Source organism: Dipteris shenzhenensis, chromosome 18 (assembly GCF_047967505.1).
Source record: "Dipteris shenzhenensis isolate YYH24624 ecotype China chromosome 18, Dip_SZ_1.0, whole genome shotgun sequence".
Classification (NCBI taxonomy): Eukaryota; Viridiplantae; Streptophyta; class Polypodiopsida; order Gleicheniales; family Dipteridaceae; genus Dipteris; species Dipteris shenzhenensis.
This window is the reverse complement of record NC_141613.1, coordinates 11,031,393-11,050,548: the sequence shown is the minus strand read 5'-3', so window position 1 is coordinate 11,050,548 and position 19,156 is coordinate 11,031,393. Positions and strand designations below refer to the sequence as shown.

Genomic DNA, 19,156 nt, shown 5'->3' with positions numbered 1-19,156 from the left:
GCAAAACCTTTCTGCCTGCAGGTAGCTGCACCAAGTCCCATGTATCATTTTGAAGTAGGGAGTCCATTTCTGACTGCATGGCTTTCTCCCACTTCTTTTTCTCTGTTCTTCCCATAGCTTCCTTGAAGCTGGAAGGCTCACCACAATCTGTCAGCATGATAAAATCAGCCACATTATTGGCTCCTGGAACAAACCTGGCAGGAGGCCGTTGTACACGGGTGCTCCTCCTAACAAAATGTTCCGGATTAGGCTGCTGTCCAGCCTGTTCTTCATGCATGACGGGTGGCTGTACCACCATATCTAGCTGTTCCACAGCCCCATCTGCTGGCATATCCAGTGGTGCATCATTGGCAAAATTATCTGGCTGATTTTCAGCCTGTATACCCTCTTGAACAGGGTTATCTGCAGCAGCCTGCTGCTGCATATAAATGGGCATTCTTTGCTGTCCAACATCATCATAAATAACCCTCCTGTATTCCACAGGTTGCACGGGTTCCTTGTGTACACTATCCTCTTTAAAGATGACATCATTGCTGCGTATAATCTTCCGTTTAACGGGATCCCATAACCTGTACCCCATTTCACCTTCGTCACCATAACCCATAAAGATGCATCTGATAGACTTTGGCTCCAGTTTGGTGCGCAGTTCTTTGCGTACATGAGCAAAGCACTCGCAGCCAAATACACGTAAGTGCTTATATGAAGGTGGCTTGCCAGACCACACCTCCTCTGGCACTTTCAACTCCAAAGCCTTGTTTGGCGACCTGTTAATAATGTGAACTGCTGTTTGCACGGCTTCTGCCCAAAAGCCATGGGGTAATGCAGCAACATGAAAAGAAGCACCTGAATCCAAGAGCCAGGTGTGCATGTCATGGCCATCAATAACCAGGGTATGTGCAATTACAGCAGAAGAGCATAAAACATCATGCCTGTCACTTTCACTGTCTTCTGCTGCAACATTCACTGCATCCAAGTCATCTGCCTTGGCCTTGCCTTTGCCTTTGCCTTTGCTTCCACTGCCTGCATCCTTTGTCTCAGCCTTCTTGGCTTTCTGATCCCGTATGAACTTGAAGCACTTAGACTTCACATGTCCCTTCTTGCCACAATAAAAGCATTCAATGTCCTTTTTGCCACGGGACTGACTGCGGGATTTGGACTTACTAGCAGATCTCCCCTTCTGCTGAGTCCTGCCTCTTTCCTGTACCTGCAAAGCATTTGAAGACTTGCTGCCCGCATTATTTTTCCTGCTCATTTCCTCCATGAGGAGAGAGCTCTCTACATCAGCATACATAAGAGTGACATTTGAATTAGACAGGGTGGTCTTGAAAGTGTCCCAACTCTCAGGGAGGGTACACAACAAGAAAGTAGCCTTGAACTCCTCATCAAGGTTCAATCCCTGTGCAATAAGCTGTGTAAAGATGGCATTGAACTCACTCAAGTGTGAGGTCATAGCTGTACCTTCCTTCATGCGAAGATCAACCAGCTTCTTCAACCAATAAACCTTACTGGCTGAGCTCTTTTGGGCATACAACTCTTCTAGCCTCTGCCATAGGCCATAAGAGGTCTTTTCAGCCTGAACATTATACACAAGAGAATCACTGAGAGTAAGCATGATAGCAGCCCTCGCGGACAGATCTAGCTCCTCCCACTCATCATCTGACATCCCAGATGGTTTGACACCCTTCACCCTTATGGGCTTAGAAATCTTCTTAAGCAGAAGTACATTCAAACACTGTTCTGCCCATAAGGCATAATTGTGTGCCCCTTCCAACTTCTTTATGTTCAGAATTGATGATTCACTTCCCCCTGATGCCATATCAGATAAGGGAAGTACCTGACTCCCTGTAAGTCAAAAAAGACTGAATAAAATTCTGATTTCTCAGAAAAAACCTGCTCTATCAAGAGCCAGAAGCACTCACAATAGTGCTGTTTTTACTGTCAAAAGAATCTGCAGCAAAACAGTAAATTTCCTCCAGTTACTGTACCTTCTAACACACACTGTACCGTGCTCAAATAGGCATAAAATTCTGAGTTCTCAGAAAAAACAGTAAGTTCAGAATGCTGCAGTTGCTCCACAAGTGCTTTAACAGTGCATCATCAGCTGACAAAGCACAAAACACAGCTGTCCGCACAAAACACAGCTGTCCTGATCACTTCTCCCACCTCATATGAGGTATTGCACTGATTTAATATGCATAAACCACTTGGCATACACTTGACTGAAAAAAAAAGAGAGGTCCAGACACTTCAGCCTGTCACAAAACCTGCAACAGAAAATGGGATAAATCCCACGCAATCACCCTTCTGCCAAGGGGATAAAAGGCATCTGAGGATCTCTGACAGTAACCCAAGTGCTCTCAAGCAAAATCTGAGCAAAAGCCCTTTGATCTGACACCTGAACCAAGTGAAGAACACCTCAACACTGAGGTAGCATACAAAATGTAAATCTCTCTGACAAAATCAACTAACAGTGTAATGCAAATACTGCCCTGTGTAGAAATGACATACACAGATCCTAACGTACAAACACTCAATGAGGAACCTTTTGAGCACTGTCAACGATGGGGACAGTTAGGGACCGAGTAAACTCGATGCGCCCTGGCCAAGCGTGGCTCAACTGAGGTTCTCTGAGTGTTGCACAAGAAATGTGACCTGCAAGAAAATGTCACCTCGACACTGCGGAAATCGAGACAAATGTGTGCACTCTGGCACCACAATGCCTCAAGGCATACAAAGCATCAACTGCCAGGCAAAAGCCCTATGATCTGCTCACCCGTAAACTGAGATTCAAACCCAGTAAAAGCATATGTCCTCTTGCAAAATCAAGGCATTACCTTCCCAGAACAAAATAACTGTGCAATCAACCACACACTGTGGTTCTGGTCACCTCAAGCACGAGGAAATGAAGGTACTTGTTGCTGTACTTTCAAGAAAAACACAATTTTGAGAACTGAAAGATGATCCTGAATGAAGAGCAAGAGTGCTCTTTCTCCTTCTCTTTCTTCCCCAAACAAAAAAGTGTACCTGCTGTACTTTCGTGCCTGTGTACCTGTGCAAGGTACAGATCCCAGGAGAAATGTACTTCTCTGACACAGATCCCAAAAAAAAAATGCACCTCCCTGACGCAAAAAATTCGGAAGCAGCTCCCTGCACAATTCCCTGTCAGCGTCCGTACGGCGGTCCGTACTGTACGGCAGAGGGCTGCCCGTATGGATGTACGGCCGATGTACGGATGTACGGCCGACGTCCGTACTATTGTACGGCGTGTACAGATGTACGGCGCGCGAAATGGCGCCTGCACCTGCGCGATGCGCTGCCTTGCTGCAGCTCGCGCCGCCTCGCTGCCCTGCGCGATGCGCTGCCCTGCTGCGCTGTCCCGCTGACTCGTGCCGCCCCGCTGTCCCGCTGACTCGCGCTGCTGCCTGCTCTGCCTCGCTGCAGCCCCGCTGGCCGGAGGGGCTAGGGAGTGGAGAGTGAGGATAGGAGAGGCTCTGATACCAGTTGAAGGGCCGGAAAGGGGGAAGAAGAGCAAGAGGGAGAGAGTGTGAGAGAGAGAGACTCAAACGTGCGGGTGTGAAGTGATGAGCCACACCACAAACTCATTAGTTTTATTAGGATTAGGTTTTACCCTATGACTGTCTTAAGACAGTCATAGGTGTCCTATCTTTAATAAAGGGGTGGCAATGTGCCTTTACCCCAACAGCCTTGTGGAGTGTTATCCTCTGGACGCTTTGACCCTGTATCCGGTAGGCTGGGGAGATCTCATCAATCTGAAACGCGTGTCCTCCCTCTGTCAACCAAGCCACCATCCCCCCCCAGGTGTAGTTTCTCTGAAGACTCTACATACGTGTCATGATCCTGAGGGTTCCCATCCAAATCCTCGCTGCGCTACGACAGCTCCATAGACAGTGCGGGATAGTCTCCAAGACACCATCGGAGTAGCAATGGCACTGCCCCTCCACTCGCATCTGCTCCAACCACAGTCCGATGGGCAAGCCTCTGTGGGCAGTTAGCCAGAAGAAGTATGAAATCTTCCTTGGCCGCAAACTGGACCACAACCGCGTCCAAAACCTAGAGGCACTCTCTGGGTCACCCAATGCCTCTCCCTTGAGGGGGTCCACCTTGACGAGTCCATATGAAGCCCTTTTCCAATCCGTGTGGTGTAGGAAAAGAAGGGCACCTCATCCACCTGCTTGGCTAGGCCGCCCCTGGAAGGCCAGAACCACTCTCTCGGATCCCACTGGACCTCCCTCAAGGGTCTACCCTCCCACAGCCAAAGGCGCCATCTAGGGGTGACATGCTCTACTGGGAGGGTCAATGTGCCACTCCTTCCCCAAACGTCCCACCACTCTGATCATCTGCCAATGAATCCCATCAAGACTCCCATCCATCTCGGGGTCTCTCTCAGTGAGTGGCTGGAGTAGGCCTCCAGGTCCTACACGAAAGAAGCCGGGGTGTGTGCTGCCTCGCTGCATGAACATCCTCAAGGGAACACCAGTTTGGAAAAACTGCCCCAACCATCTGCTGTCTCTCCAAACGTGAAGTCCTTGCCACTAGGACTTAGGAATGGCTAAGTCAATCTCTCCCATCCGCTGCCCTGCCCCTTGCAAATGCGCTAGGACGTCAAGCCTCGCCTCTGCCTCCATGGGTAATTTGCTCCAACGGCCAAAGGACCCTGTTGGATCACTGTCTCACTGTGCCCAACCAATGTCAGTCCGCTGTCCGAGCATACGTACCTCCTGATCTCTGATCTCTGGGTGCCACATAAGGGGATGGCACTCAAACTCCTCTTTGCATCTGGGCGGAGCACGAATGAGACCCCCTGCCAGTCTCTGCCAGAACCTGTGAAGGCTCCTCATCAAGGGGGAACCCTTCCCCGTAAGGGGGGCCTCCAAGAAGATCCATCTATGTGAAGGTTGCCACTGTCCCCCAGTGCGTGGGGTGTTCCTTAGAAGCCCTCGCTGTAAGAGGAGCTTCCAAGGTGGGGTGAGGCCACGAACCACCAACTTGCCCAGAAGGGCTCTGCTTTGCATCTCCGGATCAATGATACCCAAGCCTCCCAGTGCCTGTGGCATGATCACAGTCTGCCAAGCTACTCGGGCTCTAGTGTTCCTCGTGCCGTCTGAACTTGCCCAAAGGAAGTTCCGTACCAACCGTCCGAGCTGCCCAATGCATCCTTTGTGAAAGCACTAGCAGGAGGCGATATACCAGGCCGTGGCAAGAAGGACCTGGTTTGCCACTAAGGCATGACCTGCTAGGGAGAGTTTGGCTGAGCTCCAATAGAGAAGCTTGCGCCGAACACTCTCAAGGACCGGGGCAATCTGCTGCTCTGTTGTAATGTCAATACCAACCTAGCATCCGAGGTATCTCGCTATTTGGCCCCGCGGTATCCATCTGAAGCCAAAGACCCTCCCCCACTCACGGATCTCCTATGTCTCCTCAAAGCCTGTGAAGAAACCTATGGATTTTGTCCAGTTGATCAGTGTACCTGAGGCCTCACAGTAGATAGCCACGGTGCCCCTGACTCTCTTCAGACTCACTGTGGTGCTCTCAACATACAAGGCCGTGTCATCTGCAAACTCCGAGTCAAGTAGCTCCTCCTCTTGTCTGATTGGGAGCCTCAACCCTATGAGACTTGCTACCTGTGATCTCAAGTAGTAGCCCAAAGCCTCCGCCACAAACAGGAAGAGCAAGGGAGCGAGTGGGCAGCCCTGGCAAACCGAGCGAGAGAGAGGAAAGGCCTCGCCCATGTGTCCTCCGATAAGCATTTGACTAGAGCTCCCTGCATGTAGCGTCGAAACTCCTCTGACCCATCTGTCTGAGAAACCCGATCTCCGCATAGTGCCCTCTAGGAAGGACCACTCCACCCTATCGTAGGCCTTCTCAAAGTCCAAGAGAAGGACGGCCAGCGGCTGTGACTCCTCCCTGGACCAACCCACTGCCTCCCAGAACGTGAAGATGTTGTCCAGGATGCTGCACTCCTGGACGAACACAGTCTGTGTCGTGGATGATATCGGTAAGATGAGGCCGTAACTGCAAACTCAAGACCTTGGCGAGGATCTTGTATGCAGTATCAAGCAGAGTGATCAGTCTCCATTGTCGGATGTCTGACCTATCTCCCCCTTTCGGGATCAAACAAGTCCACCCCCTGCTCAAGGACTGAGGGAGAAAGCCTGTGTCAAATATCTCATGGCAAGCTAAATGGAAAGGGGTGGGAATAATCTCCCAGAAGTTTTAGAAGAAGGCCGGAGTCAAGCCATCCTCACCCGGGCACTTTTGGGTCAGGAGAGCCTTGAGGGCTTCCCAGAGCTCCTCATCTGTGAAAGGTTCCTCAAGTGAGCTACATAAATCCTGCGAGACTACTGTCGGAACGTGATCCCAGACTACATCTCGGGCCACAAGACCACCTTGGGTCATCCTCTCCCTATGAAAGAGCTGGCTGTAAAAATCGGTGGTCAGGTCTAGAATCTCCTGCGGGTCAGTGTGCATGATGCCCTGCGAATCCTAGAGACGCTACAGCAGTGTGCCGGCCGATTGGGGCCCAGTGGTCGGAAAGAACTTCTTCGTCATCCTGTCCCCCTGCTGCACCCACCGGGCCCGAGAGGACTGGTAAGAGAACTCAGCCCGCCGCAACTCCGTGTCCTGAAGCTCAAGACGAGCGCTCTCAATTTGGTCGCTAAGCCACTGAGAACCTAGGTCCTGCTCCCTGAGCCTCTCGATGGAGGCGAGGTCTCTCCTCAAAGCCCGCTCTTGCTCCTGAAGGGTCCTCCTCCGCCTAAGGGCATGAGCCAGCAGCTCCTCACTGATCCTCTGAATCACATCGGCCACCCACGCAGCCCAACCCTCGCACGGTGATATCTCTGACTGCTCCTAAATCCCTGCCATGACCTACTGGATCTCCTCGTTCTGTAGGAGGTCCTCTGGAATGTGGACCCCCTTCTGGGGGAGACCTCGGCAGGGTTGATCCAAGTGAAGTGCCACTGGAGAGTGGTTTGACATCATGGTACCTGCCAGAATCCCAATAGATATGCCTCTATGGAGTGCCCAGTCCATCGTGTCTTCTCTGTCCAAAGGAGAAGAGGAGGCTGCCAGGTGTCCTGCTGAAATCTAGCTCTCTCCACGGGTCTCTGCCACTGATCATGAAAATGAACTGCTCCCAGGTGCTACGCTCTGCTGCTGGCATCTTAGAGAAAGAGGCGTCACCCTGCTTATCTTCCCCGAACTCCAGGTTGTTGAAGTCACCTCCAACAATCCAGGAGTCAACATCCGGAAGACACTCTAACAGCCTCCTCCAAAAGGCCGGGGCGGTGCTGCCTACACGCTGGGGCATACACGTTTAGGATCTCAAGCCTGCACTCTCCCGTCCGAACTCCCATCCAAACTACATGTCCTGGAATGAGCTCACCCTGATCGTAGACCTCTGGAGCCAAAGACTGTGAGACTGAGATGTAGACCCCTCCGCTCCGTCCTTCTGCGAGGGACCACTCCTCTAGACCTCTCCCTGAAAGAAGGTGATGGCGTCGTCTGATGTTTGCGGCTGAAACCTCCAAGGCCGTACACTTCCCCTTTTGGTGAATGCGAGGGCTGCCTTAAATGTCCATCCCCCGTAAAATATGAGGTACTTATTTTGTGGTGCCCAATGGGGAGCAATATCCAATGACGAGATCATGCAGTTTGTACCATCATGGATTCTTAATTGCTAGTTTTCCTTGAGTTCGATGCCAGCGACCTTGCATGTCTCGTCTATTGGGCTCTTATAGGATCCTAGTTCAGTTCTTTTCATTGTGCCCTGAATCATAAGGATGTCCACTGCCCGCCCTACCACTGCCCTTTGCAACTCCTGCAGGAGTATCAAGTACTACGGCTGGCTACAAACACGGTTGTGGAGCCCGTGTACTTTCCAACTCACTATGGTCCACCTCATGAGGACGGGGGTGTCGGGAATAAGGCTCTCCTGTGAGTGGGTGCCTGTCCTAGAAAGATTGCCTTGTGTGATTTTGCGAGGGGTTTGGACGAGGGGTTTGGAGGGCGAGTAATCGGTGTCTGTGCGGCGACGTACTAGGGTGGATACTGGGTCAATACCGATCTTCCATGCCCACTTCATCATGAAGGAGGCTTCCACCCCGAACAGCTCCGCACACTTCTGGGAGGGGCCAGAAGTATGCTTGCTCCACCTTTGCCGCCAACGGCAATCTGATAACTCCTATCACCAAACCACACACCGGCTCCTCGCGTGTGAAGCTCGGCTGAAAGTTCACCTCCGCGCCATGGGCGTGCCAAAGATCCAGTCCCTGTGGCCCCATCCACTCGTCCATCATGCGTGTAATCTGATCTCCCATAATAGCATTGAACACCTCGGGGGACCACTTCTCCAACCCTGTGGAGACAAACTGGAATCTCCAAATGGGGTGAGTCTGAGATCCCACATCACTGATCAAACCCCCCATCCGGGGCTGAAGGACCATGAGCGTTACCTCCATTAAGAGTCCGGAATCTCCAGATAGTTCCAGGGTCCTAACCTCCAGAACTCCCGTGGTAACGCCCAGGCTGGAGGTTGGAAGTTGCTGATTGAGAGGACGAGCCCCGTCCCTTAGGATCCCTCCCTGAACGGACCGGCTACTGTGATGAGGAAGCAAAAGGGGGCGTCATCTTTCCCTTGCTTGCTGGCAGGGGTGTGGAGGTGGAGAGGGGGGCGGCGGGGGGCGGAGGGAAGGGGGCGGGTGGTGAGAGTGACCATAGTAGGGGGGGCTGAGGGGGGGCCAGGGAGCGGGGGGAACCTAGGAGAGGGAGGGGGGGTGGAAAGGAAGAGGGGGAGGAGGAGGAACAAGGACGACCGCAAGCCCCCCCTACTGCTCAGGCTAGTCGGGGCTCTGATCTGCTCCTCTGCGACGGCCGCTATCGGGCTAACGTCCGCGGCTTCCGCCATCGCCGCATCTGGAGCTCTTGGGACTCACTACTGCTACAAGGGTGGGTATAGAGGCTGAACCTCCGAAGCGAGAGGATCATCTGAATGCGCGATGGCCCCTGCCGCTGGGGGAGGTGGCTCCTACTGTTCCTCCTTCGAGGCCTCTCGGTCAACCCTGTCCCTCTCTCTGCGATTGGTCCTTTGCCTGCAGCGCTTGCGGGCCTGCTTGCTTGGTTTCTTTTTCTTTTTCACCTAGAGGGAGTAATCCATGGGGTCTGAGACTCTGGCTGCTCCTGCCTGAGAGGGCGTTGGACTCGGGCCTGCTGACTTTGACTACTCTGTGGGAGAGGGGGGGGAGGTGCATGGGGGAGGCCACGAGGGAAATCTTTGGCAAGTTGACCCATCTATCTGCAATGAAGACAGTGGCGTGGTAGTCCGAAAATCTCCACCCTCTGGCGAAGTGTGGTGCCCTCTTCAAGGGTCTCAAGGAGGATCAACTCTGGGAGGGACTCTCGGCTCTCAGCCACCATTCTGATCTTGGGGACTCCATCATCTGCTAGAACTAAGGTAGCCGACTCTGGCGGGGACTCGAGCACTGTGCCAAATGCCCGACCAATGGAGGGGAGGATGGCTTGATACTCCTTGGGGAGCCCTAGGAAGCGGAGCGTAGCCGGAAAACGTGGAACATGGTGTGTCGTATCCATGTCCTCCACTGTGAACCCATGATACCAAGGAAAGAGGTAAACTAGATGCGGGCCAAGGAGGATGGGGCTCTGCTCCACGAGTGTCGAGGCAGTGTCGGGGGAGCTCAACTAGATGAGAAAAACGCCTCTTCCATAGATGGTGACCTCCTGCAGTGGTCGCCCTCTAATGTCAAGCTCGCTTGGATCCACTCTCGCAACTAAGTGTGATGTGGGCTCATTTACAGGGACCCCTTGGGATACAAGAGAGCCACGCCTACGCCTAATCTAGTCGAACACTTGCACTGGTGGACTCCTGTGGTTTGGGACATGAATTGTGGTCATGAATGCGGCTAACCTCAGGCTTGGAGGACAATCCTTATACTAGATCTACGGTTGGGAAGTCAGCTTGCCAGGCCCCCCCTTCTTAATCTGTGGTTGTTTTGCATGTCTTGGCGTTAGATTAGAACCTGGATTACACCCACGCTTGGGCCTAGCTAACCCTCACGTTGGGTGCCCATTTCAGAGGTGAGAAGAGCTGACTGTCATACATAAGATCATGAAAAAAAGATTGCACAATCCTAGGGCCGTCCAAAAAAAATATTTATGAATATTTAAGTTTTTATTGTCCTCATCATTATCTTCTCACAAAACTTATTATAAAATTTAAAAGGATGGGTGTGTGTTGACCCAAGAAGAATTCCATACTGACCAAAATGCCCCAATATCCAACCCGTTCCTGTAGATAATATCAAAAGATGGTTCAAGAAGTAGTTCCTCGACATTCTTGTCTCCTTTCACTTCACCAAAATTTTCACTTTTCACAGTACAGCATGCTTCGATTTTGCCAGTAGCTCTTGATGGTAAGTTGTTCTCTTCATTTGAACTGCTTGACCTTCCTTGAGGAATATCTGTTTTAGGTTTAATGAGTGCTCTTAAAACAATAGAGAACTTCTGGCTGATTTTTATATCAATGTTCATTTTTGGCACATTGTTTAACCCCATGATCAAGTTGTGGATTATAAATCAAACAGTTAAAGTATACAGATTTACTTATATGAGGAGCTAGAATTATATCTCTTTTCTAGTTCTGGGGTTCTTGCCAAATCGCCAAACTGAATCCTCATGGTTCATTTGCAAAAAAGTTAGGATGCTTTTGGTGGAGTTAACGTAATACCAACACCCACAGATTTCGGATTTGATGGTATTGTCAGCATTTTGGGGTTGTTTGTAGACCCTTTGTATTTTAATTTGGGAAAAGAGATATCTGCGCCCAATAATAAGATCAAAAACTTGTGACAAGACTGTACTCATTCACCAAATGAAAAATACTAATATAAGTGACTAGGTTGCTGGTCAATTGTTATGTGTTTACCAAGCTATGCACATTTACTAATTTTTCAATAGAACTCAAATAGTGTTAGGAATAGTGTAAATTGCACATTCTAGAGAGGACTATAAAGGCAGAGGGACAAACCCTAACCTAAAACTAATCATAAGGGACAAAGTTGTATATATTCATAATTATAATGTACTGTATAGTTAATAGGTGTGTGTACTCCACTCCTCTCCACCTTCTCTAACGTGATATCAAAGCCGATGGCTTAATATGTGTGTGCACTCCTCTCCTCTCGTTCTCTCCCCCCTTCTCTAACATAGTATCAAAGCCCATGGCTCCTTGTGTTTGCACCTGCCTCAGTTGTACTGTGGCCCATCTTGTAGCTTGAGATGAGAGCTACAATTTTCCTTCAAACGGTTCCCACTTTTGAGTTATTTTACCAAAAGTTAAATCTTTTGAAGCTTTCAGGTTCATTTCATCAGTTTCTGAAGTTTGATTTAATAGTCAAGTGAGAGAGAGGATTCACATTCCTGTTTTGTTTTCTGTGAGATTGAATAAATTGCAACTGATAAAAAGGGAGGTTAGAATAGTGTAAATTGCAACACTCTCAATTCAGTTCTCTTTAAAACTGAGCCGCCCCTAGTATGTAACAAGATAGAGTATATTGAGTCAATGTTTCAGAAAAAATCACCACCTAACCATACTTTGAATGCCAACGTTGACTAAACAAAATTTTAAAACCATACTCCATATAGGCAAACATATATAGGACAGCCTCATAAAGCCCATATTGTATTCAACTATATGTTATCGTACATTTTCCAGAACTGACAACTGGAAGAGTGGCCTGCATTAAGAACTCCAAGACTTAATGATTTAGTCTGCCTGGCATAAGTTTTCGGTTTAATATACCTCGCTCTAATTGTAGCCCATACTGCTTTTCAACAGAGTCTATTGCCGTGTCTGCAACAAACCGTTTAAAGTATTTGCTTTTCTTACAACGCTTGCAAACGTCTTTGTTGACTACATAATCCACAGCTACACAATCAACCCCAGCTGCACAGAAAGATTCCTTCTTTAACCCAGTGCCTCATTCAGGTAAACCTATCTTATCTTCAGCATTTGTATCTTTAAGTTTGTTAAGGAACAAAGTCTTCTCATTTTCTGAGACATCCAAGATCACACACCAACCTTTGTCTTTATTCTTATGAATCGGGCTCAAACTGTATGGGATATGCCAGTCCGCACCACTGCCATCTGCCCTCGCATTGCTTTGTGGTGGATCTAGTTTCTCCGAATGGCATACGTTGATGAAGAACTGCAAATTTTCCATAGATATATAAGCCTCTCGTTCTAAGAGTAAAGAACAAAGAAGACTGAAAAGACGGGAACAGCCATAGAGATATTCTCCTCTAATATAATTTCCATAGAGAAACTGAAAAAAGCTGATAAGGAAGGAATCATTAGAGGGGTGGAGATCTTTAATCAATATGAGGAGATCTTTAATCGTGATGGGACTGTTCCAAATTTGTTGAGATTATAGACCCAGACCTTACAGCCTGTCTGTTTGTTCTTCGTTTTGAAACATAAATCTGGAGTTGGAATAAGGAGCTCCCTTCCGTCCATTGAGAATTGTGATCTGTCTTCTACCATCTTCACGTAATTTTCTGCCTCCTAAAACCATGTGAATAACTTCTTGGGTATAAAAGCATGTTTCCTTAAAGCCTTCTTGAAAACAAAATAAGCAAAAACCAAACGACCCAAAATCCACATTTTGTAACCAGTTTCTGTCGGCATGAGAAGATACAAGCAAAGTACGATAAGAGAGGCAGTCAGCATAACGTTAAGCTCACCTCTTTACTCATGGGTTCTGATATCTCTTTTGCATAATCTTTGAGCAGGTCCATAAATTGAGGGTCCTTCATGGCCTTGGCGAACCTTCCTATTTCCTGCAACGTTCGGAGACAATCCTCGTGAGACGAAGATGCTATCCACGACGGTAAAGGTAACTGCAAGTGAGCGAAAAGCGTGAGGCTTTACCTGAGAAGAAAGGTTCATGTCTTTAAGAACGTGCTCAGCCATTGCTAAGAGCAGGGGGCTATGGTGGAGTGCTACCGGAAGGCATAAATACGAAGCAGGAGATGAGGCCGAAGAAGGGAGCAAGAATTTCACCCCATGATTGACCGTTGAACACAAAGCTAGGAAGAATGCCCAGATGACCCATCATTCATATGGCTAAGAGGCCTTCCCCATGGACCCCCTACACCGGCCTCGCGCACCATGGAATCGTCGTTATGAGGGCCGTCTCCTGCAATAGGAGGGCCACCTTCCAACAATGATCTAGGGGGTCCCCGAGGGTACCCCAGTCCTTCTTTAATTATCTGGTGGTGATGTGGCCGACTCTCTATCCTGTACACCTTCTCACAACACCTTTTGAAGAGGGTGTAGCACCTTCATTCTCCGCACTATAGGGATGGCCTCTAGCGGTCTTATGACATTGTGGTAGTTTTGTGCAGAAATGGGAAATTTAATGCCAATGCGGCATGAGGTCCCCCCACCCTTTTGCCCCATTTATCTCCCAAATGAGCTCTTGAGATGAATGGTTTTGTGGGAAAAAAGACCTTGTGAAACATTTGAGTGTTGAAAATGACATGTTTTCACCAAATAATATGATATTTAACATGGGGAATTAGTTTTTCCCATAAAAACCATTTTCTCACCATTTCATTAGGGCTTAAGGACAAGTACCACACTTGCAAAGATGAAGGGCAATGGAGGAGAGCAAGAATCACACCACTCGTGCATGCATGACTATGATTGACTGTCGAACACAAGCTTGATTTGTGCATGCCTTCCCACCGCATAATACATAAGGTCCACGAAAGAAGGAAGGCTCTCATGGTGGTCACCCTTGCACATCAACTAGTGGGATTGGACCAACTAGTGGGATTGGTTATGATACCATTGTTTGGCTTCAACTTGTGGTCACCCATGTACATCAACTAGTGGGATTGGTCACTTCATGTAGTCTAAAGGATGACCATGGCTAAGATACCATTGTAGGTTAAGGGGTAGGTTGTTCATTAGTTTATAATGAAGGAATTGGCATATCTACAGTCTTAATTATGCACTAATGAACAATGACCTCCCACCAACAACTAATCAAATCTAGTTATGGAGGTGGCTCCCTTTCATTGTGGGTTTATAAAGCAACTATCACCCATTCTATCAGCTCAAATTACCTCATGCCATACCTCATGAAATGAACTCATGGACATGGTACCTATGCCTTATGCATTAACTAAGGAGCTAATTAGGTTTATGGCATTTGCTAAGTTTTATTAATACAATGAAAATATATATGTTTTGGTTCTTAGAAAAATGGATACATATGATGGAAACTCAAAAAGAGTCTGTATGGATGGTTCATAAGCTCTCTTTCCCTCATTCAATAATGGCCTCCATATGCACGCATGAAATGAATCTCTTCATGTAACACACAGCACACAACAAACAAACCCCCCCTCCCCCCCGATCCTATGGCAAGGTGTTGAAAATGTTTCGACTTTGCATTTGGAGATTCACAAAATATATAGAAATGACACTAGTTGAAGCTATAATGGTTCAGAAACATGAGTTCAATTATTGGCAATCCCAAGAATTAAAACATTATAGCTGGTAGGTTTAATATACCTTCAACCTTGGTCAACATTTATTTTATGGTGGATTCGCCTAAAAATTATGGAGAAGATATAACACTGTCTTGGATTCATCAATAAGGGAGTTATGACGCATTGTGGGTAAAAGCAATGTCCATCTTAATCCCTCATCATGAAGATTAATGGTTTAAATTGGACTTTTGTTAAAAAGAAGAGAAATGGTGAAGAAAGCTTCACTGCTTTGAGACTAGTATCAAAATGCTAGCCTACTTTGTTTCCTTAGATTTCACCAATTTTCATCGCTTCCTTCACTAGCTTTTGCCAATTCCTTTTCGACTCACGATGGCCTAGATTATCTCCAAGGAACTCCCCATCACTGCATTTCCTTGGTTGCTCGACAAGGCTGATGGTGTACTGCAAAGATCAAACATCGATCTTTTGATGTAGTTCAACTACTTGTTCGTCCAAATGGCACACAATAGCGAGATGGTATGACTCTATCTCAATAACACAAAGGAAACCCACTAGAGGAGTTCCTTCTACCTAGTAATAGGATTATTTATTGATCCATGTTAGGAGTAACCAAAAATAGAGTCTCAATGATGAATTGCTTTGAGATGGCAACATGCAAAGCTCCAGATCAGGTCCTCATTGACTATATATAGCCTATTCCCAATATCAATGACTTGGATGGTATGGTCCAACAATAAGGTGGATGGGAAATCAAGTGAGTTTATAGCGATGAAAATGTTTCATTGTGATTTGAATGCTTTCATTAGTCACGAGCTATTGACACAATAGAGCACAATGTATGTAAGTGTAAAGGCTATTCAAGTTGCATTGGTGGTGAAACACATAGGGAAGAACAATCAATTCTCAAGAAGCCAATCTAGGGGGCTTCAAAGTCAAGCATGCCTATAATGATTATTGATGTAGTTGAGTATGAAGCTCCTGTTTCTTCTCTGCTGGTTTCAAAGATAGGGTAGTTTTAGCCAAAATTCTTTAGCTTGACCATGTTTGAGCACAACTTTAACCTAACCTTCATGCGAGAAGTAGATGATGAATGTATGGAGGGTCTTGGGCAACCTTTGGATATCCAGACTAATGGGATTCTGAGTTTGACCACGTTGGACCATGAGTTTGAGCTCACATTCATGCAAGATGCTACTGATGAAGGTATGGAAGATCCTAGGTAGGCCATGGACCTAAAATTTCTTAGAGCACTAGGTTTGTAGACTGATGGGATTCAATCTAAGAGTATTTCTCTTCAAAATCATGTGAGCCAAGGAGAGGGATGTACATATGCTATAACAATGGCATCTTTCAACTCCCCAAAAAAGAAGACTATAAGGGCTTGGGAAGGAGCAAGGAAGAGGGATAAGAGAAAAAGAATGAAAAACAAGTTAAATGAAGAAGATGAGTGTAATAAAACAACTAAGAGTACAATCATAGAAAATATTGTGATGTTTATATAGAGAAATTAGCATCCTCTTCAAAGAAGATGGATTTTGAGGTAACAGACCAAGTGTTGCATGACCCACACATCACAAGGTATACAACGGTGCAAAATGCAATATTCAGCTCTAACAGAATCGTTGTAAATCCTAAAGAATCCCAAATCTAGTGACACACTTTTTGTCAAAAGAAGTAATCTCACTTGCTTGTTGAATGCATTGTCAAGAGACAATGAAATATCCATTGGCCAAGTCTCTAGACTTTTGGATATCTAAAAAATATTCATCATGTCCAAGATATCCTATCATGCAATGAAGTTGGAGAGAAGCTTCCTTGGATTTATGCAAACATGAGGCTCCAAAGAGCATTTTTGAGAGGGAAGTGAAGGAACTTATTATTGAGCTCTGGACAAAGTACACTCATGTGTCTCCAAACAAAAAGGATATACGTCAGCAACGTGTTGGGTCAAAAGTGATGCATCAAACATCCGACTCATTATCTTGAGGATTCATGGGCAAGTAATTCATCTCTATACTATCATGCTAATATTTGCAAAGTTATGTGCTTTCTATTCTACTTTCAAGTAGTCCTCATGGACTTACATGTGCTTTCTATTGTGCTTTCAAATAGTATTATGTGCTATCACTCCTCATGTGTTGATATGTGATTTTAAACAATCATCTATGCTTATATGAGCTTTCCATCTAATGTGCTTATACATGTGTGCTTATACATGCTTTTGAATACTCTTCTATAGTTATATATGCATTCCATATGCTTTCAAAAAGTTATCATGTGCTTTTATGTGCTTTTTATTGTGCTATTATGTGCTTTTTTCTGTGCTATTATGTGCTTTTTTCTTTCCATTGTGCTTTTATGTGCTTTCTATTATGCTTTTATATGCTTGTATGTTGTGCTTTTATGTCTTCTATGTACTTTCTATGCACTTCTATGTGCTTTAATGTGCTTCTATGAGCTTTATATTGTGCTTTTATGTGCTCTCTTTAGAGCTTTTAAGTAGTCCTCATGTGCTTTTATGTGCCTCTATGTGCTTTTATGTGCTCTTCATTGTGCTTTAATGTGCTTTTATGTGCTCTCTTTAGTGCTTTTAAGTAGTCCTCATGTGCTTTTATGTGCCTCCATGTGCTTTTATGTCCTTTCTATGTGCTTTAATGTGCATTCTATTGCACTTTTATGTGCTCCCTTTAGTGCTTTTTTAAGCAGTCCTTATGTGCTTTTATGTGCTTCAATGTGCTTTCTATTGTGCTTTAATGTGCTTTATATTGCTTTTATGTACTCCCTTTAATGATGTTAAGCAGTCCCCATGTGCTTTTATGTCTTTCTATTGTACTTTGATGTGCTCCTATGTTCTTTTATGTGCTTTCTATTGTGCTTTTGTGTGCATTCTATTTGCTATAATGTGCTTTCTATTGTGCTTTTATATGCATTTGTGTGCTTTGTAGTGTGCTTGTATGTGCTTTCTATTATGCTTTATGGTGCTTTCTATTGTGCTTCATATGCTTTCTATTATTCTTTTAAGTGCTTTTTATTGTGCTTTTGTGTGTTCTCTTTAGTGCTTTGAAGAAATCCTAATGTGCTTTAAGAAATCCTCATGCATAGCTTAAATTGCAAACATAGTTCTTCTTGAAGTTCAAATCAATGTATCTTGATGTCATTGTAGGGCAACATAGTTTCAAGGAGTTCAAATCATATTTTGTAGAAGCTTAAGGATAGGAATACTTGTTGCTACATTCAACACATGCAAATGATATACTTAGAAGATGTCATAAACCATCTTCGATCTTCATCATTTGGTGTGCATGGAGCCACCTTTTTTTGTTCTTGTAGTGTCTACTTCTTTGATAGAGAGAAAGGTCAGGGTGTAGTTTCTAATCATGGTGTCAAAAATTGTTGGGAGTCGTGTCTTTGTAGCAAACCGACATATGCACCATTCCATCAGTTGAAATGCCTCATGGGATGATGTAAAGAATGCAATATCGTTAGAGAAAGTCTAATATGCACACTTGAAGTGGCAAACGTGGACTTCCCAACATGTAGAAATTTGAGGACCTTGTGGTGTGCAAGACAAGTCCAGGAAAAGAGAAATAGATAAAGGTTTTATCTCACAAACAAGTGGAAGTTGGTAATTTGTGGATTATGACAAAGGAACATGCAACAAAACTCATCACCCACAATTTTATTTACAAATGGTAGGTAGCCCAATTCAAGGAGTGTTTGACAAATTTCCTAGAAGATGCCATAGTGTCGGTCATCAACTTTGCTGAAAATTACAAGTCTCATGCAAAAGGTTAAGGTTAAGGCTCCATTGCATACACATGAAGATTCAGCATACATTTAAGGCAATTGTAGCTTGGAACATATTGAAGAGACAGTATGAGACGCGGAATTAGACAAGGATCCAGAACCTGGAGAATCAGCTCGCAGCATAGAAGTTTAATGAAGGAGAGACATCGGAGGTGTTCATAACCCAAATCAAAAATCTATGTGACCAGATGGCTGGTGCTAGGATACAAAAGACTAGCGAAGAGCTAGCTCGGCGGTGTCTCCGGATATGTCCACCAAGGTTTGATGGACTGGTAACAGCACTTAACACTCAGGTGAGACCCCAACCATTGTCATTTGAGGAGTTCGGTGCTTTACTTATGGAGGAGGAATTGAGGCTTAAAGCTCGAGATGGAGGCAGCAATGGGGATGCTACTTTCTCTGCCATTGCGAAAGGCAAAGGTGATTCCTCCACCAAAGGTGAGTCCTCTACTAGTGGTGACAAAAAGAAGAAGGGTGGCAAGAAGAAGTTTCAGGGAGAATTCTTCTACTGCAAAAAGAAGGGCCATATGATTGTAGATTTTTGGGTCAAGAAAGAAGATGAAAAGAATGGTATCCTGAAGAAGACAGATAAGGGGAAAGAGATAGCTAACACAGCGAAAGCAGAGTTGGATCTATTTTTGGTCATTGAGGAAGAGTGTTCCTCAGTTCAAGAAGCTTCAACCACTAATTCATGGGTGTTGGATAGTGGTGCCTCCCGTCACATGACCTGTAAGAAGGGTCTATATTGTTCCATGCAACCTCTATAAGAACCCATCATCATGACGGTTGGTAA

At 46.0% G+C, this 19,156-nt stretch overlaps 1 protein-coding gene across 1 annotated transcript in view; it reads right to left on the bottom strand.

Moving 5' to 3' along the window:
• LOC147890791 (protein kintoun-like) overlaps positions 1 to 13,760 on the bottom strand; it is a 30,895-nt gene extending 17,135 nt beyond the window's left edge. The window contains exons 1-7 of the mRNA XM_087389834.1: positions 13,721 to 13,760; positions 12,965 to 13,100; positions 12,778 to 12,873; positions 12,476 to 12,598; positions 12,116 to 12,242; positions 11,795 to 11,980; positions 10,298 to 10,496 (exon numbers count right to left, since the gene is read on the bottom strand). Of these exons, the coding sequence (XP_087245960.1) occupies positions 10,298 to 10,496; positions 11,795 to 11,980; positions 12,116 to 12,242; positions 12,476 to 12,598; positions 12,778 to 12,873; positions 12,965 to 13,006 (773 nt within the window). The 5' untranslated portion in view covers positions 13,007 to 13,100; positions 13,721 to 13,760. The remainder of the gene's footprint in view (positions 1 to 10,297; positions 10,497 to 11,794; positions 11,981 to 12,115; positions 12,243 to 12,475; positions 12,599 to 12,777; positions 12,874 to 12,964; positions 13,101 to 13,720) is intronic.
• Between the last annotated feature and the right edge of the window lie 5,396 nt (positions 13,761 to 19,156).